This window comes from Mandrillus leucophaeus, unplaced genomic scaffold, assembly GCF_000951045.1.
Source record: "Mandrillus leucophaeus isolate KB7577 unplaced genomic scaffold, Mleu.le_1.0 Scaffold215, whole genome shotgun sequence".
Classification (NCBI taxonomy): Eukaryota; Metazoa; Chordata; class Mammalia; order Primates; family Cercopithecidae; genus Mandrillus; species Mandrillus leucophaeus.
The window spans coordinates 1067515-1093581 of NW_012102199.1; the positions used below are offsets into that span (position 1 = coordinate 1067515).

The 26067-nt window shown below is 46.1% G+C and overlaps 2 protein-coding genes across 2 annotated transcripts; one reads left to right on the plus strand and one right to left on the minus strand.

The window, feature by feature from the left end:
* Positions 1-306: 306 nt before the first annotated feature.
* On the plus strand, positions 307-22549 carry LOC105540095 (cytochrome P450 4F12-like). The gene is made up of 13 exons (XM_011980582.1): positions 307-685; positions 1068-1266; positions 4980-5124; positions 6967-7020; positions 7115-7242; positions 9118-9239; positions 10206-10476; positions 11527-11593; positions 11779-11908; positions 21349-21482; positions 21574-21638; positions 21843-21925; positions 22316-22549. The coding sequence occupies exons 1-13, from the start codon at positions 516-518 to the stop codon at positions 22491-22493; spliced, it is 1746 nt and encodes a 581-aa protein (XP_011835972.1). The 5' UTR covers positions 307-515; the 3' UTR covers positions 22494-22549.
* A 2390-nt stretch (positions 22550-24939) lies between these two features.
* LOC105540129 (olfactory receptor 10H4-like) lies at positions 24940-25788 on the minus strand. The gene has a single exon (XM_011980624.1). It carries the CDS (start codon positions 25786-25788, stop codon positions 24940-24942), a length of 849 nt encoding a protein of 282 aa, XP_011836014.1.
* Positions 25789-26067: the final 279 nt, after the last annotated feature.

Genomic DNA, 26067 nt, shown 5'->3' on the forward strand with positions numbered 1-26067 from the left:
TGTAGGCCTGTAGGTTTTCTCCTCCAGCTGGACTCTTTATCCCCAGAATCTGACGCTGGTAATCCTCAGTGGGGTTGGGGCTGCATTCTTTCTTCCTGCTTCCAGCAGTCAGGTCTCAGCTCAGGCCTTTGGCTGCCTGGAGGCAGGACTTGAACTCTTGCCAGGTTGTGAAGCCAGAGATGAGAGGCTTCTGTCTCTGAATCTCCTAAGTCTGCACCAGATATGGTGCCTGACATCCTCCCCGCCCATGTTTGGAGAGGAGCCCAGATGATCTGGGACAAGGGTTGGCCTGGCTCAGCTCAGCTGGCTGCGAACTCTCACGGTAAGTATATGCTTTTATCTGAACGCCCTTGTCTTGGAAGGGCAGGGTGGAGGTAAACTTGGGGCTCAGATTCCCCTTTAACCACCCCCCAACTTCCCCTGCAGACTGCCAAGAAGGTACTGAGACCTGAGAATTCAGTGCTCCTGCTGGAGCACCCTAAGCTGCACCCAGCTGGCCCAACCCGAGGTTTTGGATGGCTGCCCAGGCATGGAAGACACACCCAGACTGTGGGGATTGGCTGTCTCAGCCCATCCCAGCCCAGCCCAGCCTCCTAAGGCCTTCCCTAGGTCAGGGACCAGGGCCAAAGACCTCCCAGCAGAAGCGGAGAGCAGTTTCTGTGGGACAGGCTGTTCCCGACAAAAGGTGCCAGGCTGGGGGTGGCCAGGCTGGAGGGTCCTGGCCTGGAATGGGAAGGGGACTGCCCAAGGCTGGGGTGGCTACAAGCTGCTGGCATGGGAAACTGGTGGTTTCCTGGTAACTGAACTCCCAGCAAATTCCCAAGGATTCAGGCTAGGCCCTTCCGGACTCTAATCAGCCCATCTCTTTCCCTTTCCGTGTGGTTACCAGATCACTGGAGGCCACTTGGTTGTTGGTTTTGGTTGGGCCTTTCTGGACTTTAGATCTCAGCCCTTGTTTACCCACCTCTGAGCCCTCCCTGCTCTGCCCCCAGTAGTTCCTTCTCCACTGTCCCTGGAGCTCTTCCCTGGGCCTCAGGACCTCACCTTCCATCCCCTCTGCCCTGCAGGATGTCACTGCTGAGCCTGCCCTGGCTGGGCCTGGGACCGGTGGCAACGTCCCCAGGGCTGCTCCTGATGCTGGTTGTGGGCTCCTGGCTCCTTGCCCGCGTCCTGGCCTGGACCTACGCCTTCTATGACAACTGCCGCCGGCTTCAGTGCTTCCCGCAGCCCCCAAAACGGCACTGGTTTTGGGGCCACCTGGGCCTGGTGAGTGTGACAGCAAAATGTGTCTGGGGTCTCAGGGTGGACAGATTTCCAGAAGAGCAGGAATGGCGCTCAGGGAGGTTGGTATTGATGGTGTCTGGGGCGTGGGACCCCAGAGAAGCAAGGGCAATGGTTCACTCATTCCTCTGCCCACTCACTCATTCCTCTCCTGACTCACTCATCCCTCTACCCACTCACTCATTCCTCTCCTGACTCACTCATCCCTCTACCCACTCACTCATCCCTCTACCCACTCACTCATCCCTCTACCTACTCAGTCATTCCTCTCCTCACTCGCTCATTCCTCTCCTCACTCGCTCATTCCTCTCCTCACTCGCTCATTCCTCTCCTCACTCGCTCATTCCTCTCCTCACTCACTCATTCTTCTCCTCACTCACTCATTCCTCTACCCACTCATTCCCCTACCCACTCACTCATTCCTCTACTCACTCACTCATTCCTCTACCCACTCACTCATTCCTCTCCTCACTTGCTCATTCCTCTCCTCACTCGCTCAATCCTCTCCTCACTCGCTCATTCCTCTCCTCACTCGCTCATTCCTCTCCTCGCTCACTCATTCCTCTACCCGCTCGCTCATTCTTCTCCTCGCTCACTCGTTCCTCTCCTCGCTCACTCGTTCCTCTCCTCGCTCACTCGTTCCTCTCCTCGCTCACTCATTCCTCCTCACTCACTCATTCCTCTCCTCACTCGCTCATTCCTCTCCTCACTCGCTCAATCCTCTCGTCACTCGCTCATTCCTCTCCTCGCTCACTCATTCCTCTCCTCGCTCACTCATTCCTCTCCTCGCTCACTCATTCCTCTACCCGCTCGCTCATTCTTCTCCTCGCTCATTCCTCTCCTCACTCACTCATTCTTCTCCTCATTCACTCATTCTTCTACCCGCTCACTCATTCCTCTCCTCGCTCACTCGTTCCTCTCTTCGCTCACTCATTCTTCTCCTCAATCACTGATTCCTCTACCCACGGACTCATTGTTCTCCTCTTTCATTCATTCCTCTGCAGTTCCATCCCAATCCTTTCTCACCTCCCTGTCCTTCCACCTCAGCCTGCTTGGATCCTTTTCCTGCCTGTCTTCCCTACACTACTGCACCTCCCAGAGGCTCCTGCATGGGTGTGGGGTGCACAGAGCAGGGCTCTCCTGGCATTCCCACCTTCTCCTCTGCTGGACTTGAGGCCTCCTGAACCCATTATACAGAGGCTGCTCCCTGACTGGCCTATTTGCTTGTATCTGCCCATCTCTGGGCTGCTGCTTTCCCACAGGAATTAGCTCTGACTTCCTTCCCCATGGAAGGACACAGCAGGACCAGAAGAAAGCACAGGCAGTCTCCCACCCCATCCCCTTCCAGGGGCAATGTGCTCTTCCCCACTAAGATGTCCAAATGAGCCCTGTAGCACAACCTGGATATGATTTTCCCACTCCCTTCCCCTTTCAGAAGCCGTCCTTGATACTCCCAAACCTTGCCCTCTGACTTGGACCAGCCCTCCCCTTTGGGGAATGTGGCCTCCATCTGCTCACTTACAAATAGCAGGATTGATGGGCGTGTCCACATGTCCACAGGAGGTGCTAGCACAGAGCCTGGCGTAAGGGAGGCTCTCCCAGGTGGGAGCTGCCATCCTGATGGACCTTAGAGACACCTCTGCTCCCCCGGGGGTTGCTGAGAACGGAGGACCCTCAGCATGCAGACAGTTTATCTGTGGGAGGAACCAGTGCCCATGTGGACCAGCCAGGACACAAAAGGATGTGGGAACCAGCCCTAGGGATATGTCCTGAGGCCACACTGCTGCCCCAAACCTCCTCCCATGGGGACCTTCCCATATAGCAATGCCCAGACTGAAATCATTTCCAGGACAAGAAAACACATCCTCTTGAGCAGACAGCTCGTCTTTTCCCTCTGCTTTGGTGTTTACCCTCGGATCCTGGGACAGCCCCAAGAGAGAAGGAGCAGAGGTCAGCAGAAATCCCCTGCAGCTGTTCAGAATCCAGACATGCTGCTCACTGCAGACGCTGCCCCACATCCGGTGGCTGCAGGGGGACTTGTGACTCCTTCTAGGGCAGAGCATTATTCAAGGTTCTTCCTAGAAACGGAATCTCCTTAGAAACAGATAGGGTGTTTCTTCTTACCTCTAGTGCATGTATGTATGGAGACAGAGACAGAGAGATAAGAATTTATTATGGGAATTTGATAATGTGATGATGGAGGCCAAGAATTCCCATGATATACCATCTGCAAGTCAGAAACCAGTGATGCTGGTGGTGTAAATTCAGCCACAGTCCAGAAAGGCCTGAGTATCTGGAGTTCTCAGGGCAGGAGAAGACGGATGTCCCAGCTGCAGAAGAGTGAGCAAGTTCTTCCTTTCCTCTGCCTTTCTGTCCTGTTCATGCCCTCAATGGATTGGATAGGGTATGGGGTCTCAGGGTAGATGGACTTCCAGAGGGGTGGAACTTCCAGTAGGGGTTCAGGGAGCTGGGTATTCATGGTGGCTGGGGTCTGGGACCCCAGAGAAGCAAGGGAGATGGCTCAATCATTTCTCTGCTCACTCATTCCTCTCCTCACTCACTCAATCGTCTTCTCACTCACTCATTCCTCTCCTCACTCACTCATTCCTCTCCTCACTCACTCATTTCAACACCCACTCACTCATTCCTCTCCTCACTCACTCAATCGTCTCCTCACTCATTCCTCTGCCCATTCACTCATTCCTCTACTCACTCACGCATTTCACTCCTCAATCACTCATTCCTCTCCTCAATCACTCATTCCTCTACCCACTCACTCATTCCTCTCCTCACTCATTCCTCTGCCCATTCACTCACTCCTCTACCACACACTCATTCCTCTCCTCACTCACTCATTCCTCTGCCCTTTCACTCATTCCTCTACCCACTCATTCCTCTCCTCACTGACTCGTTCATCTACCCACTCACTCATTTCAACACCCACTCACTCACTCATTCCTCTCCTCAGTCACTCATTCCTCTCCTCACTCACTCATTCCTCTCCTCACTCACTCATTCCTCTCCTCACTCACTCTTTCATCTACCCACTCACTCATTCCTCTCCTCACTCACTCATTCCTCTCCTCACGCACTCACACTCATTCCTCTCCTCACTCACTCCTTCCTCTACCCACTCACTCATTCCTCTCCTCACTCACTCATTCATCTACCCACTCACTCGTTCCTCTCCTCACTCACTCATTCCTCTCCTCACTCACTCATTCCTCTCCTCACGCACTCACACTCATTCCTCTCCTCACTCACTCCTTCCTCTACCCACTCACTGATTCCTCTCCTCACTCACTCATTCATCTACCCACTCACTCGTTCCTCTCCTCACTCATTCATTCCTCTCCTCACTCACTCATTCCTCTGCTCACTCACTCATTCCTCTCCTCACTGACTCTTTTCCTCACTCACTCATTCCTCTCCTCACTCACTTATTCCTCTCCTCACTGACTCTTTTCCTCACTCACTCATTCCTCTCCTCACTCACTCATTCTTCTCCTCACTCACTCATTCCTCTGCACCTACTATTCCCATCCTGCTTACCTTCAAATGCTAATCTCTTCTCAAACACCCTCACAGACACACACAGCAATAATGTTTGACTGGCTATCTGGGCATCCGTAGCCCAGTCTAGTGGACACCTAGAATTAACCATCACAGGAGTTGACGGCCCCCTGACTTGCTTTCAGATCACTCCTACAGAGGAGGGCTTGAAGAACTTGACCCAGATATCGGCCACCTATTCCCAGGGGTTTATGACATGGATGGGTCCCATCATCCCCTTCATCGTTTTATGCCACCCTGACACCATTCGGTCTATCACCAATGCCTCAGGTACCCATGCGGAGTTTGTGGTGGTGGGTGCCAGGCCAAGCCTCTGTGTGGTCCCTGCAGTACCCAGGCCCCTCCTTGAGTATTCATGCCCCTCATTGAGACTTCCATCTCAACGTCTTCTCCCTCCATTGCCATCTGTTCCCTGCCTTCGTGTTCTGGGCACCACTGGGGCCTCAAGACGCCTCAATTCAGGGCCCTTTCTTGAAGGAACCCCCATGCTTGAGGAGATGGGTCTAGACAGAGACATTTCCAGCTTCATGGGGTCAGGAATGGGCAAGAGAGAGATGGATGTGACAACCTAGAGGAGAACTGGGTGTCTGATGGGGCAGGCTGGAATGTTTCCTGGAGGAGGAGTTGTTGGAGCTGAGTCTGGACCAATAAGTGGGATGTTTTTAAAGTGTGTGGCAGGAAGATGCAGTGGGCATCATTGGTATTTGGGGGTCCAGCCAGTCCTGGCACCAGCCTTGTCCATCCCTCAGCCCAGAGCGGTAGGAGGACTTGTGGCTGGCGGAGAATCTGGGCTGTTATTTATGTGACGTCCACCTATGATGGGTCTGTTCCTTCTACCACATCTTGTCACTCATCCACCTAACAATCACTGCCCTCCTCCTGCAGGCTTCAGGATTCTCCAATAGGAGAATCCACACCAGTTGCTTGATCTCCCCTTGCTCTTTGCTCTTCTCATCCTTGGACACACCAGGCTGAGCAAGGGAAGTGGCAGCATCCCACAGAAACTATGGCTCTGACCCCAAAATCCTTAGTGACTCTGTGCAGATCACCAGCTCTCTCTGGCTGCTGAGGTCTCTTTCAGTTGTGAGTGATGGAAACTCAACTTTGTGTGCTCTAAGCAAATAAAGAGAATCAAAGGAGTGTAAAGTCCAGGGACGGTGGTCTTCAGGCATGGCTGAAACCAAGTGTCAATGAACATCATCAGGAATCTGTCTCCTTTTCTTAATTTCACCATTTCTCTGCATCAATTTTTCTTTTAAGGCAGTCTTTCTTTATGGTGTCAACCATGGGTCCCAGCAGCTTAGTTCTTGTCAGAAAGCTCACCTTTCCCCCAGGAGTCCCATAAACAGCCTATAGTTTCAATATTATACCTGGTTGTATCCTTTCTGTTTAACCTGGGATCATATGGGGAAGTCATCATGTGTGTGGCTCAGCTTTGGCCAAGGACACTTGGGGTATGTCAGAGACTTTCTGGTTCTTCTCTGACATGTGATTTGAAATTGTCTTTTCTCCTCCTTGTCACCTCTTCGCCACGTTTGTAGCTTGTCCAAGGTCTGGGAGCTAGGGTCTCTTTGGAATTGTCAGAGTCCTTATTTTAGTCTTCCTGAGCCAGGTTTCAAAATCCATTCCTATTATGCTTGAAGAAACGCCTTGGTTACACCTGGGACATGTCTGGGGCATTTAAGAAATCATATTTAAACCCTATCTGGGGCTTGTCTGTGGGGTACACAGAGGTCATGTCAGACTATCTCAGGTCCATGTCAGGAGATGACAGAGAGTGCTGGGGCAGACAGGGTGTCCTGGGCTCCTTTAAAGGTATTTTGTAGAGTGTGGAGCTGTGCTCGGTTGTTGCAGAACATGTCGGGACATACAGGAGCCATGTCAAGGAGTGCTGGGCTGTGCTATGCCCCGTTAGGTTGTGTCATTTGCAACTGTGCTGTTGCAGCCTGGGCTGGTCCTTCTTCCTCTATCCTCCCTTCGTCTTCTGCCCTTGGCCCCCTTCCCACTATGCTGGGCATGGAGTGGGGAAAGTGCTGGTAGGGAGCCTTGCCCTACACCTGAAGTTTCTCTCTTGCCCTCCACATGGCCCCTGATGGTCCTCATTCATGCCAGCTGCCATTGCACCCAAGGATGATCTCTCCATCAGGTTTCTGAAGCCCTGGCTGGGTGAGTACCTGCAGGTGAAAGGGGTTGGGGACGACCTTGGGCAGGCGTGGGGGAAAGTGCTGCTCTTGCCCACTGTCCTCGGCTGCCCTACTAGGAGAAGGGATAGTGCTGAGTGGCGGTGACAAATGGAGCCACCACCGTCGGATGCTGACACCCGCCTTCCATTTCAACATCCTGAAGCCCTATATAAAGATCTTCAACAAGAGTGCGACCATTATGCTTGTGAGTCCCTTGAACTCTGGGTCCCAGCTGGAGTCTTGGGGTGGAGGAACCATGGACAGATCTGGTCTGGAATTTTGGCTCTTCTGGATGACATTGGGCCATTGCTCTTCCTTTCTGAACCTTAGTTTCCTCATCTTAAAATGGGGAGGATAATCCCTACTTAAAAGGTCGTTTACTTGGCACGTAGTAGGTTCTCAGAAGGTGTCAATTTCTGTGTTTTTCTCACAGAATCCCTGTAAACTCAAGAGAGTAAAAGTGAAGATTGCGTAGTAGTCATTGCTGAGTACAAACCACTTCAGAACTCACTGGCTTAGAGCAAAAAGGGTTTACAATTTCTAACGAGTCTGTGAGACAGCTGGCCAGTTCTTCTGGATGTGGAAGGGATCACTCTTGGCACATGAGAAGCTGTGGGTCACGTGGGCAGCTTTGCTGATCCTGGCTTAGTTCATTCACATGTTTGGGGCTTCACTAGCTTCAGGCTGATCTGGGATGGCCTCAGCTGTGACACCTGGACGTCCCCCATGTGATTCTCTGCCTCCAGAAGGCACCCTGTTGCTCACATGGCAGAGACTGGGTTCCGAGTAACTGAGAGGAGGCTGCAATGTCTATGGACATTGTCTCTGCAGTGCTTCAAAGTTCAACCAAGTTTGGGTCTATTAGAGTTACTATGCCATCATTTCACCACACTGTATTGGCCAAAGAAACTCAAAAGTCCAGTACAGACTGAAAGGGGTGTAAAATAGAATGCATCTCTTAATGGGAGTTGCTGAAAAATTACTGTGCAAAGGGTGTGAATACAGGGAGAAGTGAAGAATTGGGGGTCAGGATTTTGTGAAGTGTCTGGGACTTTTTTAAATATGCAAGCTGATAAGTTGGCTCGTTACTGTTTCATGGATTCTAACACAAGACACAAGACTCCCGGGTCAGAGACAAAGGGTAGTTGATTACTAATGGCACAATAAGTGACATGTACTTCTTGTTGGTTTGTATCCTTTTTCTGAGTCAACCTAAATTCCATGGGGGTGACACTGGTGGGCCTCTATAGTAGTCTGCTCATGCAGTACATTGTATGACAATGGGCATTAGGCTTAGGGAATCTGCCTTAAAAGTGGCAAATACAAGCCTGATACTGGTACAGGGGGAGTCACTGTCTTGTCTCTCCAGGTTGTTTTCTGGAAACACAACTCTGAGAAATGGCTCAAGTAAGAACATCACGGTCTTGCATTGGTGGCACACCCAGCAAGGATGCGCAGGGCTGATGAAGAAGTGCCTCTTCCAACACAGGGATATTTTTGAAATAAATTTATTACAATGGAGATGAATAAAGCAAACATTTACTGGGCACTCATCCTATACCTGAAAAAATGTCATGTCCCAATGCCAGGATATAAGTTGTCTAATTTAATTTTAATAACTCTGTTAGGTTATGGTTATTTTTGTCCTATTGCAGATGACGAACTGAGGGCCAGAGAGATTAGAGAGCTGGACACAGTTCAACCAGCCAGGAAGTGAGCTAGGAGTGGTGGAGCAGAGATTCTATCCTGGTTTATCTGGCCCCAAAGCAGATCATCTTGATCTTATTGAATATTTGACAGGTGGGACCTAGACGAGTGCAATAGGTTGACCAAGGGCACATAGAGCACAGGAGACACAGCTGAGACTTAAATGCTGGTCTCTTGACTCCAAGCCATGGGTCTTCATCTCCTAATACAAACAGCTTCTGCTCTCATCCAAGTCTGGTTCTTGCTGGCAATGGGTTCCTGGGGCAAAGGATCAGCAGGCTGGTTGTGGGAGAGTCCTTCCTGATGTTTGGGGCTGGGGAGGAGCACAAAGGAGGCAGGGCCCAGCTCTAGCTCTCTTCACTTCTCTGGCCAGGACAAGTGGCAGCACCTGGCCTCAGAGGGCAGCAGTCGTCTGGACATGTTTGAGCACATCAGCCTGATGACCTTGGACAGTCTGCAGAAATGCATCTTCAGCTTTGACAGCCATTGTCAGGAGTGAGTTCCTTCCCAGGGCCTGGGGTGTGAATCCACGGACCAAAGGGAGTAAGTTGGGGAGGGAGGAATGAGCAAAGTAACCAGAAGTACCTTTCTGGAGGATTTGTATCAGCTGTGCTTTGAAGGTCGAGGAAGAGAAGAAAGTGTTGTCTTTACAGGTAGGTAGAAATATTTGGGCAAAAGCAAGAAGGTTAGGATGAGCCAAGCATGTGCAAGAGACAGTAGAAATGAGGTTGTGGAAGTAGGGGCTAGATATTAAGGACACTGAAAATCAGGAACAGTGGTATGAAGTTTATAAAGAGATTTCCGGAGAGCTTTTGTAATTTCAGCTGATGATGAATGTGGTAAGAGTTGAGCTGTGTGGGAAACTGATAGCCCGTCACCACGTCCAGGTAATTTCTGTCTTTTTAGTAGAGAGGGGATTCGTCATGTTGTCCAGGCTGGTCTTGAATTCCTGACCTCAGGTGATCTGCCCTCTTTGGCCTCAGAAAGTGTTGAGATTACAGGAGTGAGCCACTGTGCCTGGCTGCTCCTTCTTTCTTACATGGTGAAAGAGAGAGAGGGAGAAAGAGAGAAGAGAGACAGTTGGTTATTGGGGTGGGGGAAGGGTAGCTGGAGCAGGGATGAATTGGAAGAGGATGAAGTCTGAGTTGTGTGGACACTTTTGGTAAGGAAAATGATCAGTACTGGATACTGGGTGGGAGAGAGAGGAGAGAAACATGGTGTCCAAGCTGCACTCTAGGTGCCTAGGTGCATGGAGACTGCTCTCTCAGAGATAAGACGCAGGGAGAGAAGACAGTCTGGAGAGTCAATCTCATGACTGATACCCACCATGTATCTCTAGGACTATCTGTTTCTAGATACTCAGTTTCCTGATGGGAGGTAGCTCCTGGCTGCTGGTGGGAGGTGTTCCTAGGGCTTTGCATATGTTACATTGTTGCCTCCCTTTCTGCCCTTGGCCTGCAGGAGGCCCAGTGAATATATTGCCACCATCTTGGAGCTCAGTGCCCTTGTAGATAAAAGAAGCCAGCATATCCTCCAGTACATGGACTTTGTGTATTACCTCACCCAAGACGGGCGGCGCTTCCGCAGGGCGTGCCGCCTGGTGCACGACTTCACAGACGCCGTCATCCAGGAGCGGCGCCGCACCCTCCCCACTCAAGGTATTGATGATTTCCTCAAGGACAAAGCCAAGTCCAAGACTCTGGATTTCATTGATGTGCTTCTGCTGAGCAAGGTGGGTTTCTCTACGATCTGAATTTAAGTGAGAGAATAGAGCTTGATGTCAAATGTCAGGTGAAATAAATTGGTCTTGATCCAAAGGGCACTGGGAGCCATGGAAGATGCTGGAGAAAGGGAAGGTCACAGACAGGTTTTAGAGATGACTTTATTGCATGCAGCTCACGGGGCACTGTTAATTTTGAAACTGTGAAGAGCCTGAGATTTTACTTGACTTACAAGTTAGTGTGTTAGTCTTTCACATTTTTATGTATATCTATATGTTTATGTCTATGTCTATATCTATGATGACAGATGCACCAAACTCCTGGATCATAGCAGCCCATTAGCTATTTACAGCAATAACATCAGGCAGAGTAGGATTGTAGTGCTGGCTCTCCATTCCTAGGGCAACACAATGTTTTTACCTGTAAATGCACAAGAATTTGCACCATAGGAGAGGGGCCCCCCCATGATGAGTCTTATATCTTATATAGGACAGCTAGCTCATACGCTTCTTCTTTCTTACAGGGTGAAAGTTGAGACAGAGAGAGAGAGACAGAGAGAGAGAAAGAGAGAGAGAGAGAATGCTTTGTTCTGGAGTATAAACTACTCCTCTACTGTGAGATGGCAATTTCTATAGTTTTATAACCCTAATATCTTCTGGAAAGATAAGACTCTCTGAGTTGACCACTCTAGAATGTGAGCAAATATTTTTGGAGCAATACATAATTTCTAACCTCCAACGCAAATTGCCATTCAAATATCCTGTACCCCAGGTTGCCAGTATCTTTTTCTCTGAAAGTCTGTATTATGCAGAAAAAGAAAACATTTGAGAGCTATTGATTCCTGCCACCAGGGTCCAAAGAGGAGGCAAAGGAGCTGGGGGAAGCCCTTGGAGTTGGGGCTCTGGTGACGGTGAACAAGAGAGATCTAGATGTGCAGAGTGGATTTGAGTTTCTGGAAGAAGATCAGAGCTTCAGAGATTATCTCAGGTTAGACTTTGAAGTCTCAGAGATAGTATAATTTGTGTGTGTGTGTGTATGTGTGTATCTTGCTTTCTCTTCAGGATGAAGATGGAAAGGCGTTGTCAGATGAGGATATAAGAGCAGAGGCTGACACCTTCATGTTTGCAGGTGAGGGTCCCAGTGAGGGTCCTACAGTGGGGACAGAGGTCCCTTCATCTCAGGATCCGGGTGGGTGGACCCTGGATCACTCCATTCTGCCCATCTTCCCCCTCCCTCCATCCTCCTGAGGGCCTCAATCTCTGGGCGCTGTCCACCCCTGGTGCTGAAGTCAAGCTTACCTGGCTGCTCCTCAGGCCATGACACCACGGCCAGTGGTCTCTCCTGGGTCCTGTACAACCTTGCGAGGCACCCAGAATACCAGGAGCGCTGCCGACAGGAGGTGCAAGAGCTTCTGAAGGATCGCGATCCTAAAGAGATTGAATGGTGAGTGCAGGTTCTTCCGGCCTGTTCCTGAGCCCATCATTTGTTCTGCTCCCCAAGTGAGGAGGGGTGGTGGAGTTGTTCTGTTGATTCTTCCACTATTACATAGTGAGTATAAAAGCAGAGGACAACAGGCAGGGCTTGATACCTAGCCTGGCTGTCAGGGGAAAGGTTGCAGGCCTGTAGGACCGAGAGACCCGGGCTGCTGAGAGAATTGGTGACAGTATGTGAGGAGAGATTATGCCACTTTGCACATGTTCAACAAATGAACTTTCCCTCCACTCTCTTTCTTTTCTCCAAGAAATATCATATTGTTCGAACATCCTCACTTCTTGAATGTTTGCTCAGCTGGTGAAGGGGAAGTTGTTTTTGTCAATTCTTCCATTATTGCCTAGCAGTACTAGTAGTAGAGCCCAGAGGCAGAAGTTGGTATCTAGCCTGGCTAGCAGGGGAAAATTTTCAGGCTTTTGGGACAGAGTGTCCTAGTCTGCTGAGAGAACTAGTGACAATATATGAAGGCAAATGATGACACCTAGACATGTTCAATCAATGAATTTTACCTTCACTTCTTTCTTGTTTTCTCTGAATTAGCATTTTTTTGAACATCTTTACTTCCTGAAAGTTTGCCCTTTTGTTCACTAATTCCCACCCTCCAGTCCAGTCCAGGGAGTTGTAAGGAAGACCTGGGGGTAAAAGTCATGTATCTTTGTCTAGAACACCTGCATCATTCATCCATTCAGTCTACATTCAGCAAACTCTTCCATACACGTTTCCAATCCCAGTTCTGTTCCCAGCACCTTTCTGTGCTCTGGAGACCTGGAAAGAACCCTGCCTATGGATGTGTCTTCCAGGTACTCTCAGCCTAGTGGGAACAGTCCCAGTGCAAGACATTCCCAGTCCACATGGGCAAGGATGGAGTTGAGAGCAAGAGAAGCATGGCTGGGAGTGTAGAAAGTGTTTCAAGCCAGATGTGTTGGCTGTCGCTTGTGATACCAAGTACCAAGGAGGCTGAAGTGGGAGAATCACTTGAGGTCAGGTTTAAGATCAACCTGGACAATGCAGAAAGAACCCATTTCTAAAAAAAGTAAAAAACCAAAATAATAAAGTGCAACTGAAACCCTGAATAATGATCAGTAGATGTTTGGATGCTGTAGTGCTCTAGGTGAAAAAGACAACCCGGGCAAAAATGCAGAAAGGGGTAGTAGGAGAGAGGGAGAAGAGGGAAAGAGAGGTTTGTGCATTGGGGGAGGGAGATGGTCATAAAGGGAGAAAGAAGTAAGAGGGAGGGAAAGTGAGGGAGAGCAAGATAAAGAGAGGAGGGAAGAGAGAAGAAGACACAGAGAGAATGAGAGAGGAAGGAACTGAGTTATGATGAGATAATAACCATGGCAGTGAAAGCAGAGTCCGGCTGTGGAAGGCATGGGAAAATGGTAATGGCTTCCATTTTAACCCAAAGGCAATGGGGAGCCGTAACAAGTGGTTGAGCAGGGGAGTGACAGGTCATATCTGGGCACCAGAAAAATGTTTTCAGGGCTACTGTGGATAGAGGACAAGCTGTAGAATGAAGTCCCAGTGAAGATATTCTGGGACCCGAGCCAGGCCAGGGGCTGGGGATGGAGAGGAGGCAATGGACTAGACAGGTGTTTTGGAGGCAGTGTCCTCCCGTCCAAACCTTTGCTCAGCACAGCAGTCTTAAAAGGTGGCAATACTTTTTGTGCTTTTAAAAACCAAGATATCAAATAATACTGCACACTTTGTAAAAAAAAAATTCCAAAAATTTATAAAAATGAGCTTTCTTCTTAAGTCTCACCCTAGTAGTTTCTACTAGCAATGGTTTTGTGTGTGTCCCTCCAGAAAACGGCTATCCTGATGCCCACTTTACATGAACACACACTTTTTCTATACAAATAAGAGTGTATAAAATAGACACCATATTTTTTCCCAAGATGGTGGATTGGAGGCAATGTCAGTGTGCCTCTCCCATGTGGAAGGACAGAATAGCGTGTAGAGATTCACACTGTGAACTTTCTTTTCCCAAGAAACAACACGGGGACTTAACAGGAAAACCAAAAGAATCCACAGACCCTTCAATAGAAGCTGCAGTTTGCATCCTACTCTGTAAGACAGGTGAAAACCTGTAAATCCACAGAGGGTGAGAGGGGGAGAGACTGCCTCGAGGATACACATCTTCACTGAGGAATCTGAAATTCCAGACCACAGGGGAAGGCCTTAACTCTACCCAGGGCTTGAACTGATTTAAGGAGTGGTGAGAAATATAAAAGTAGAAGCAGCAGTAGGAAGTGCCTTTCAGGCATTCCCAATCTCCAGCATGGACTGCGGGAAGTCATTCCTTATTGTATCTCACAGGAGGCCTTGGGGAAGTCAGACAACTAGCTCAGGCAGGGGTCACAGGTTGAACGAAATGCCCAACTGAATTTCTTGATAAAACCTCGAGTGGGAATGAACTCCCTTGAACAGAACCTAGAAGGCAAGCAGGAAGTGTGCTGTAGACAGGAGTTCAGGAGCTGGGTGCCTGGCCTTGGACAGGGACAAAAAATGGCATGGCCTGAAAGCATTGCTATTTCTGTGGGAAAAGCTTATGGCCTGTGGCAGGTCTTAGTTCTGTTCACAGACTGCCTGGATCTAAATCCAGCGCTATGAGTGGAACACTGCTATGAGTGACACCCACCTTGTGCCAACTGCATGGGAGCTGGATGAGGCTTACTGCCACCTGCTACTCTCCACTCCTTTGGCAAACTCTTCTGTGAGGCAGAGGAAGTTATACTCACCTCTGGAACATTACCCCAGTGACCTGAGAACTGCCTTCTGACTCTCACAGAGCAAAACAAACAAACAAAAAAAACAGTTGCAAAAAAAACCAAAAAACAAAAAACAAAACCTAGGAATATACTTAATCAAGGAGGTTAAAGCTCTCTACAAGGAGAACTACAAAGCAGTGCTGGACAAAACCATAGATGACACAAACCAATGAAAACATATTCACGTTCATGGATTGGAAGAAACAATATTGTGAAAATGATCATACTGTGCAAAGCAATCTACAGATTTAATGCACTGCCTATTAAAATACCTTCATCATTTTTCACAGAACTGGGAAAAGCAATTCTAAAATTCATATGGAACCAAAAAAGAGCCCGTGTAGTCAAAGCAATACCAGGCAAAAAGAAAAAATTTGAAGGCATCACATTACTGGACTTCAAATTACATTACAAGGCTATAGTTACCAAAACAGCATGGTACTGGTATAATAATAGGCGTTTAGACCAATGGAACAGAAAGGTGGACCCAGAAATAAAGTCAAATACTTACAGCCAACTGATCTTTGACAAAGCATGCAAAAACATAAATTGGGGAAAGGACACCCTATTCCATAAATGGTGCTGGGAAAGCTGGATAGCCATATGTAGAAGAATGAAACTGGATCCTCATCTCTCACCTTCTACAAAAATCAAAGGCTTAAATGTAAGACCTGAAAGCATAACAATTCTATAAGATAACCTTGGAAAAACTCTTCTGGGCATTGGCCTAGGCAAAGAATTCATGATCAAGACCACAAAAGCAAATACAACAAAACCAAAAATAAAGCAGTGGAACTTAATTAAACTAAAAAGCTTCTGCACAACAAAATAATAATAATAATAACAATAATAGCAGAGTTAACAGACAACCTATAAAGTGGGGGAAAATATTTGCAAACTATGCATCTGACAAGAGGCTAGTATCCAGAATCTACAAGGAACTCAAACAAATCAGCAAGAAAAAAAAAAAATTCCATCAAAAAGTGGGCAAAGGACACCAACAGATAATTCTCAAAAGAAGATACACAAACAGCCAAGAAACATATGAAAAAATGCACAACATCGCTAATCATCAGGGATATGCAAATTGAAACCATAATGAGATACCACCTTATTTCTACAAGAATGGCCATAATTAAAAAGTTCAAAAACAATAGATGCATGTTGTGGATGTAGTGAAAAGTGAAATGCTGATACACTGCTGTGAAATTAACACAACCTCTGTGGAAAACAGTAAGGATATTCTTCAGGGAACTGAAAGTAAAGCTACCATTCCATCCAGCAGTCTCATTACTAGGTATCCACCCAAAGGAAAAGTCATTACATGAAAAAGACAAAAGCACACACATGCTTACAGTAGCACAATTCACAACTCTAAAGATACGGAACCAACCTAAGTGCCCATTGACCAATCAGTGGATAAAGAAAATGTGGCAGATATACACCATGGAATACTACTCAGCCATAAAAAGGAATGAAGTAATGTCTTTTGCTGCAATTTGGAAGGAGCTGGAGGCCATTATTCTAAGTGAAGTAAGTCAAGAATAGAAAACAAAATACCATATATTTTCACCTATATGTGGGAGTTAAGCTGTGAGGACACAAATACATACAGAGTGATATAATGAGCTACGGAGACTTGGAGATCAAGGCTGGGAGGTGGGTAAGGGAGAAAAAACTACATACTGGGGACAGTATACACTTGGGTGATGGGTGCACTAAAACCTCAGAATTCACCACTATAGAAATCATCCATGTAACCAAACCACTTGTACGCCAAATGCTATTGAAAGAAAAAGAATTAAAGTAGACACATATCTTCACATTAACAATATATCTTTGGGAGCTTTTCTTTTCTTTTTCTCAAAATATGAGTTTTGGAATATTTGTTTTTATTTTTAATTGACAAATTTTACTTATATATATTTATAGGGTACAACATGATGTTATGATATATGTATACAATGTGGAATGATTAAGTCAATTTAATAAACATACCCATCATCTCATATACTCATCATTTTTGTGGTGAGAACTTTTGAAATTTGATCTTTTAGCAATTTTGAGAAATATATTATTATCATCTATAGTCACCATGCATGTAATAGATCTCAAAACTTATTCCTCCTGTGTAACAGAAACTTGTACCTTCTGACCAATGTCTTTCCATTCTTTCTTCCTTCCTTCTCTGGTAATCATCATTCTCTTCTTGGTTTCTATGATTTCTGTGTTAGCTATTTTAGATCTCACAGGTAATTAAAGTCACGTGCTATTTGTCTTCTTGTGCCTGACTTATTTCACTTAGCATGATGTCCTCCAGGTTCTTCCATGTTGTCACAAATGAAAGAATTTTCTTCTGTTTTTAAGGCTGAATAGCACTCCGTTCTGTATATATACCACATGGAAAATGAGTTTTGAATTACAAAAGCAATGATAAGAACAGGTTCTTCTTGCACTCAATGAGACATTACAGCTAAGACAAGGGTTATCCTTGACATTCCTGCTACCCCACCTAATCTCCCTTTCTCCAAGGGGGCCTGCAGAGATACTGATTTGTCATCTAACTGTCTGTCTGTTTATCAGTCTATCTACATATCTTTCTATCATCTCTCTCCTTTTATGCTCCATATATTTTTTGTCCTGTGGTATTTACATTTATGGACATTTCGGAACATGTTTTTTTTCCCACTTAATAGTGTGTCTGATAGCTATTTTTTCTGAGTGCTGAATAGCATTCCATGTTTTATTTGTCCCATCCCTTTCTTGAAGACACTTGTATAAACATTTCCAATCATTGTAGATATGGTCAATTTGCCTTCCAGAGTCTCTGTACTGATTTACCTTCTGGCCTGCATTGTGTGACAGGACTACTGATCCTCATTTTCTCCTTTAGTGTAGCTCTACAGTGTTCCATTCTGTGGATGTTTGTTGCAGGAAGTCAGGGACCCTGAATGGAGGTACCAGCTGGAGCCCCAGCAGAGGAACATAAATTGTGGAGATTTCATTTTAATATGGACATTTATTAGTTCCCAAATAACGCTTTTATAATTTCTTACGCCTGTCTTTAATCTCTTAATCCTGTTATCTTCATAAGGTGAGGACGTACGTCAACTCAGGATCATTGTGATAATTGTGTTAACTGTACAAATTGATTGCAAAACATGTGTGTTTGAACAATATGAAATCAGTGCACCTTGAAAAAGAACAGAATAACAGCAATTTTTAGGGAACAGGGGAAGACAACCATAAGGTTTGACTGCCTGCAGGATTGGGCAAAAAGAGCCCTATTTTTCTTCTTGCAGAGAGCCTACAAATGGACGTACAAGTAGGGAAGATATTGCTAAATTCTTTTCTTACCAAGGAATATTCATACCCTGGGAAAGGAATGCATTCCTGGGGGGAGGCCTGTAATGGCCGCTCTGGGAATGTCTGTCTTATGTGGCTGAGATAAGGACTGAGATTCACCCTGGTCTCCTACAGCACCCTCAGGCTTACTAGGGTGGGGAAAACTCTGCCCTGGTAAATTTGTGGTCAGACCAGCTCTCTGCTATCAAACCCTGTTTTCTGTTGTCTAGGATGCTTATCAAGACAATACGTGCACTGCTGAACATAGACCCTTATCAGTAGTTCTGCTTTTGCACTTTGCCTTGTGATCTTTGTTAGACCCTTATCAGTAGTTCTGCTTTTGCCCTTTGTCCTGTTCCCTCAGAATTGATCTTTGTTAGACCCTTATTAGTAGTTCTGCTTTTTGCCCTTTGAAGCATGTGATCTTTGTACCTACTTCCAGTTCTTACATCCCCTCCCCTTTTGAAATCCTTAATAAAAGCTTGCTGGTTTTGAGGCTCAGGTGGGCATCACGGTCCTACCAATATGTGATGTCACCCCTGGCAGCCCAGCTGTAAAATTCCTCTCTTTATACTGTCTCTCTTTTCTCAGCTAGCTGACACTTATGGAAAATAGAAATAACCTACATTGAAATATTGGGGGTGGGTTCCCCCAATAGATATTTATCTAAACATCTCCTCATCCATGTATATTTGGCTTGTTTCATCCTTTTGCTAAATTAAACCTCTGCAATTGGCATGTGTCTACAGTGACCATTGCTCATATGTGTAAGCATCTCTGCAGGACAAATTCCCAAAAGTGCAATTGCCGAATCAAGGACCATTTGCATTCTACAATTGTAATAATGATTGCAAATCCATTTCTATATTTGCTGAGTTTGATGGCACAAGCTTTCCGACAAATTTACCAATAGTATTATTGTATTATTAAATTTAAAATTTTTATCAGTCTTCACATTACATCTTTTAATGAGCATTTTGTTAAATAAGAGTGAGAAAGAACATCCTTTGCCCAAGTTGATAAGCCACTTATTTTCCTTCTATGGGAGTGGTCATCTTATATTTTCTGCTGTTTTTCTTTGGGTTCTTTTTTCTTATTTACTTATAAGAATGTGTACCACAATTAATGATTTTTTTCTGTCTTTTGTTGCAAAAGATTGCCTTTTGACTTTTTTGGGGGGTGCTTTGGGTTAATTTTTATGAAGTTACATTTGTCCATATTTTCTTCTGTACCACACTACCCATCTATTTCCCAGAGTTTTGTGGGGCTTCCTTTAGCAGATGGGAAGTTTTCACTTATTCACACGTCTGTCTCTGACCTTTTTAGTCATTTGAATGCCTCCTTTTTTATGGCATTGCCATACTATTTTTATTACTGTGACTTTTTTTTTCTTTTTGCTTTTTTTGAGACGGAGTCTAGCTGGAGTGCAGTAGTGCGATCTCGGCTTACCGAAACCTCCCATCTCCCGGGTTCAAGCGATTCTCCTGACTCAGTCTCCAGAATAGCTGGGATTACAGGCACTGTCCACCACGCCCAGCTAATTTTTGTATTTTTAGTAGAGACGAGGTTTCACCACGTTGGTCAGGCTGGTCTCAAACTCCTGACCTCAAGTGATTCGCTCACCTCGGCTTCCCAATACTGTGACTTTCTAATAGGTTTTAATATCTGGCAGAGTGGCTTTTTTTGTTGTTGTTAAATCAACCCTTACAAACATTTGTTGTATGGTAAAGTGTATGTTTTATTTGGATTGAGGGAAATTTATAATGAAATACAGAGATTTCATGTTTCTTTTTAAGTTTAATCCAGGTATTTTATATTATTTTGACTAGTATATTTTCTTTTATTATGTTTTCAGTTGATGGTTATTTCTACATGGTAAAACTAATGATTTATGCAAATAAATTCTGTGCCCAATGAACACAGTACATGCTAAAGATGGTGTTGTGTATCAAGAGAAAAAATATAGATAATTAAGTAAAAGTTCTTGGGACAACTGGAAAGCCTTCTGGAAAAAAGGCAACTGAACCTGGTTCTCATGTCTTATGACAAGATAACGTTCAGATTAATCATTTTTTTCTAAAAGAGTCCTAAAAGCTCTAGAAGGAACCATGAGAAAATTATTTCATAGCTCCAGAGTAGGGATAACCTTATTTTGACGTAGATCCCAGGGGCTATGAAAAAGTGATACACTGTTAAATGAGAAAACATACATGCCAGGCATGGTGGTTCATGCCTGTAATCCCAGTACTTTGTGAGGCCAAGGTGGAGAGATCACTTGAGATCAGGAGTTCAAGACCAGCCTTGTCAACATGGGGAAACCCTGTCTCTACTAAAAATTAAAAAAATTAGTTGGCTGTGGTGGTGAATGCCTGTAGTCCCAGCTACTTGGAAGGCTGAGGCAGGAGAATCGCTTGAACCTGGGAGATGGAGGTTGCAGTGAGCCAAGATTACACCACTGCACTCCAGCCTGGGTGACAGAGACTCCATCCCCCCTCCCCCCCCCCAAAAAAAAGGCTACATAATAGTGTCTATAGTAGATTCTGTGCTCCCATATAATTTTTTAAGATGCTAAAAATTAGCTCAGAAAGCATACATTAAAAAAAAATAACCTGGCAACGTGTGGGGAGAAGTAAATGGCATTGGGCCATAGAGGTGGATTATGTTTTAAAGTTCTCAAATTCTGAACCAGATAATTGTAGACAGTATTAAAATTTTAAATAGCCACTGCAAAAGAAGAAAGATTAAGCAGAGAATTCAGCTCCTTTGCTAGATCTTAAGTGTTTATAAACATTTTCCAGTGGGGCCTCTAGTGTTTTCTAACTGTAAAATCACTATCTGCCAAAATGATACATTTGCTCCCACATTTCAAATGGCATGACTCTTTTTTTCCTTTGCCTAATTGAACGTTCTGGTATCTCTAGTACCATGCTAAATAAGAGCAAAACATTGGATCTGGGTATTTTGTTTGTTACTTATTTGCATTTGAGTTTGCTTTCTTGCCACAGACAATGTTTAATTTTATGCAAATTTGTTAACCTTTTACCGCTGGCTTCTGGGTGTTTTCCTCAGAGTATTTTTAACTGCTTGGCTAAATTTTCTCTGATACTTTTCTAATTGTCTGCTTCTCTAATTGTTTTCTGCTTTTTAAAGTTCTCAAATGTTTGATCCCCATGGAGTTTATTTTGTGATAGGGAGAAAAGGTCTCATTTGGAAATAGAAAAGCTGGAGTGTTGTGTCCTCGTTCCCTTGATAATGATTGGGGCTGGGGTGTTTCCTTAGGGACGACCTGGCCCAGCTGCCCTTCCTGACCATGTGCCTGAAGGAGAGCCTGCGGTTACATCCCCCAGCTCCCTTCATTTCCCGACGCTGCGCGCAGGACGTTGTTCTCCCGGATGGCCGAGTCATCCCAAAAGGTGCCCACAGCCTCAGGGGGAGGAGCCTCCCAGGTAGGAAGATGGGCCCTTCAGGGGGTCCTCGTCGTGACTGCCCCCTTCTCTCCCACAGGCAATATCTGCGTCATCAATATTATAGCGCTCCATCACAACCCAACCGTGTGGCCGGATCCTGAGGTGCTGCCTTCCTCATTCACCACCACCCCCCCATCTACTTTTTCTTACCTTGGTTTTTTGTCAATTCCAATGTTCCTAGTGGAGGGGGCAGGGTTTTGATGAGGAAAATCCAGCATCACCTCCCCCCAACACACACATTTGTCTCTCCAACAAGGCTGCTGGACCTAGGAGACCCCACCCAGCAAACCTTTGTCTCACCTGCAGGTCTATGATCCCTTCCGCTTCGACCCAGAGAAGAGCAAGGAGAGGTCACCTTTGGCTTTTATTCCCTTCTCTGCAGGGCCCAGGTAAGAGCACCGTGTGTCTGAGGCAGGGATGGGGTGATGGGTGTGGGAGTCGAAAAAGGAGGACGTTGCAGATGGTCCCAGTTCCAGGTCTTCCCTCCATTCCTTCACAGTTTATGGGAAAACGTCCACAGAATGGGGATGAGTAGGTCCTAGAGGAGTCGCCAGAGTGCTCAAAATCCCCTTCTCCATCTGCTGGTCTGAGAGGGAGCTGGAGTCTGGCCCAGGCTCCAGGACAAGCAATCCCACATGGGGGTCCCAGGCATGCTTAGCCCCTCTCTATATCTCTCAGGCTGAGCTGGGTGTGGTTGGGGGTCCCGGACCAGGTTCCTGGAGTGATGGGACCCAAATGCGGGTCTTGGCTGCAGTCACAGTCCACTCTCCCGCCTGCAGGAACTGCATCGGACAGGCGTTCGCCATGGCGGAGATGAAGACTGTCCTGGCGCTGATGCTGCTGCACTTCCGGTTCCTGCCGGACCACACTGAGCCCCGCCGGAAGCCGGAGCTGATCCTGCGCGCCGAGGGCGGGCTTTGGCTGCGGGTGGAGCCCCTGAACACAGGCTTGCAGTGACTCTCTGATCCATCCACCTCATTTTGCAGATTCTCATGAATAAAACGGTGCTGTCACCTCTGCCTGGGCCTCACTGACTGCCAACAGGGGCCTCTTGGGGACTGGGAGGCTTCAGGGTGAGGTCTAACCTCGGTGGGTTGGGCGAGGTGTTGTCCCTGACTCCAAGACCCTGACTGCCTCTTTGGCTGAGCATAGGGCCTCCATGCCTATAGCAGGGTCTCTCAGAGCCCAAGTATGGACTTTATCCTGTGGACAATAGGAGCCATGGGAGGGTTTTGAGCAGGAGGGGGACCAGGGTTAAGAACGGATTTAAGAAGCGAGACGGAGGCTCAGTCAGTGAGAAGCAACCATGGAGGCAGATCCTTTCTTCTGGTCTGGGAGTGTCCCAAGACTGAGGTCCCTGTCCAGTTCAGAACATAGGGATAGAAGGGTGCAGCTTTTACCCTGGCAGGCTCTCAGGAATTCTCAATTTCCTTTCTTGCCAACCTCCCACCCTACGTCTCCCCTTTCCAGTTGATCACTTTTCTGACCCCCTTTCCCTAACTTCAGGCAGCTCCATTTTTTCCTCTTTTGAACCCTCTGACTCTGCCCAGGCAGCCCGTCCATCAGGTACTACCTGAATCCTCCCCCTACTATCTTCTGTTATGTGCCAGGCACTCTCACAAGTGTCAGATGTTGGGCACGTCCTCACCCTTTCACCTCTAGATTCCTCCTTCATTCCCATCACTCACCCATCTTGGGGTCAGGACTTTCCCTTTTGACCCTTGAGATTCAAAGTCAGATGATTGGAAACAAAACACCATCCCAAACGTATGGGATCTGGAGCCAGACTGTGGTGCTGAAGTCTCACATTTGCTGTGCGACTTGAGCCAATTAATTCCCCTCTATGCACTTCAGTTTCCTCAAACATATAATGCGGGCAACAACCTACCTCAGGGTTGTTCTGAAGACAAAGTTTGAGGAACTCGGAACTGTGCCTGGTGCACATTGGATGCTTAATAAATGTGGCCATTATTACCTTCTCTCTGAGAATGTCTGGCTAATAAAGCATGTTGCCTTTCGAGATAGTTTTTTTCTACCATGACTTTAAAGACTGTCTTGGAACTCATAGGCAAAAATTCTGATATTTGTGCTCCTTGAATAAGCTCCTGGTTGCCATGGTGCTTCATTGATGATAAGCACACATGCAAGTGTTGTCTAGAGTATGCAGGATAAGGCAAAAGATAGTTTTTTTTGTTTGGAATTTTATAGCATAAACATAGGTTAAAACTTCTTCCAACCGTGTCACCTTTTGACCTTGCGAGTCCATGATCTCTACTTTTCTAGAATGAAATCTCTTTCAGTGTTGACCACATTCCAGCACCAGCAGGAAGCACAGGCGAGGGCACTGTGAGTAGCATTAGAAGAGAATTCACACTGTAAAAATAATATTCATTCCTCAGTTAGTGGAACCAATGGCTATAACCAGAAAACCAAAAAAATGATGCATCCATTGGAGGCAAGGGAGTATATATCCTAGAATGACCCATTGACATTGCAGAGCAACTATGTCAAAAATGCTTGGAGGAGAGATGAGGCTATCTTATCAGAACATATTACAGACCTCTTATTAAGATATATTAAGCCCTATCACCAACCTCCTTTTTTCTCTCTTCCTCCCTTTGCCAGATTTTGCTCCAAATTCTTAGTTATTACATTTCCTGTACAGATAAAAATTTAAAGAACTCCCTTTTTACTTGACACCTACTTTCTCTCTGTCTTCCTCTCTCTGTCTCTCTCTCTTTATTCTGTCTATGTCTTTGTATCTCTCTCTGTCTTCTATCTCTGTCTCTGTATCTCTCTCTCTTTCTCCTTCTTGGTCTCTCTCTACTTTTGCATTCTGACATCCTTCACTCAACTCCACATATTAATATCCACACCCAAACTTAGGATATATCTCTCCCAAAGACAGTGAGGAACTTTATATAAGAACCAGTTTCTCTGAGGGAAGTAGTTTATTTTCCTTTGTACATTTCTTCTAATTAAAAGGATAATATTTATAAAACACTGGACACAGTGCCGATGCATAGAAAAAACTTAATGCTAGGTGGCATTTATGACTATCATGTTATTCTTACTTTTTCTTACACTAGGGGAAAATAAAATATATTTTGCCGGTCCATTCAAGAATAACCATGTTCATAAGTGCCCAGACACATCCATGTGATGATCCCCACCTGTCCATAGATAGAAAACACATTTCTAAGCACAGATAATAGGATAAAGTTCACAATGGCTCATAAACAAGAGATTGTGATCACTTGAGGCTAAGCAAAAAGGGATAAGAAACAATAGCCAGTATGTATCAAATAGATATTTTCACATACCTGAACCCTTACAACAGTCCTATGGACACAGACATTATCTTCAGCTCTTCTATTATACTTTATCACCACCAAATTGGCACTCAGGAGCTTAGAAGACAGAATTTTCTGTAAAAGTTTTTATTTATGGCATTCTTCAGCTTCTTGTTCCTTAAGCTGAAAATGATTGGGCTAAGGAAGGGGGTGAAGACAGTACAGGTGGTGGCCATCAAGGCATCACTGTACATAGAATGAAAGCCCTTGGGCTTAAGGTAGAAAAGGGAGGGAAAACTATAGTGCGTGACCACCACAGTGAGGTGGGATACACATGTGGAGAAAGTCTTGTGCCGGCCCTCAGCACAGGGAATCCTCAAGATGGCAGCCACAATGAAGACATAGGAGAGGATGATGAGTAATAAACAGCCTATCAGGGCTGTGACACACACCAGCATCACACCCATGATGACAGATGATGTCTTGTTCCCACAGGCCAACTTCAAAAGGGAAAGCACATGACAGACAAAATGGTGGATCACATTAGACCCACAGAAACTGAGGTGGAAAACTATCATTGTCACCATCATCCCCATGACTGAGCCACCAGCCCAGGTCCAGGCCACAAGACGGGCACAGTCACGGGGGCTCATGAGCACCTTGTAACGCAGTGGGTGGCAGATGGCCACATAGCGATCATAGCCCATGACCATGAGAAGGAAGGAATGAGTGAAGCCAAACATGAAGGAGAAGAACATCTGACCGGCACAAGACACAAAGGTGATGGAATGATGGGTGGAGAGCAGATCAGCCAGCATGCGAGGGGTGATGGCAACAGTGAACAGAATCTCAGAGATGGAGAGGGCACACAAGAAGAGGTACATGGGTGTGTGGAGTCTGTGTTCAATCCAGATTGTGGCCATGATGAGAAGGTTGCCCAGCAATGTGAACAGGAACATCAGGAGAACAACAGCAGGAACAAGACGGGCAGGAGCTGCTGGGGGAAGGCTGAGAAGCCAAAGAGGATAAATTCAGACATGGTGCTGTAGTTCTGACCAGGCATGGATACTGCATATGGTGAGATTAGAAACAAAATTAAATGACAGTGGTTAAAACACAGACTCTAGCACACACCAAATGGCAACTCAACAGCTCTATGCTATTCAACAACTGGCAGAATTTTCTGGGTCTCACTTTCCTCATCTGTAAAATGGAGTAAACAATAATAGTTCTTAACA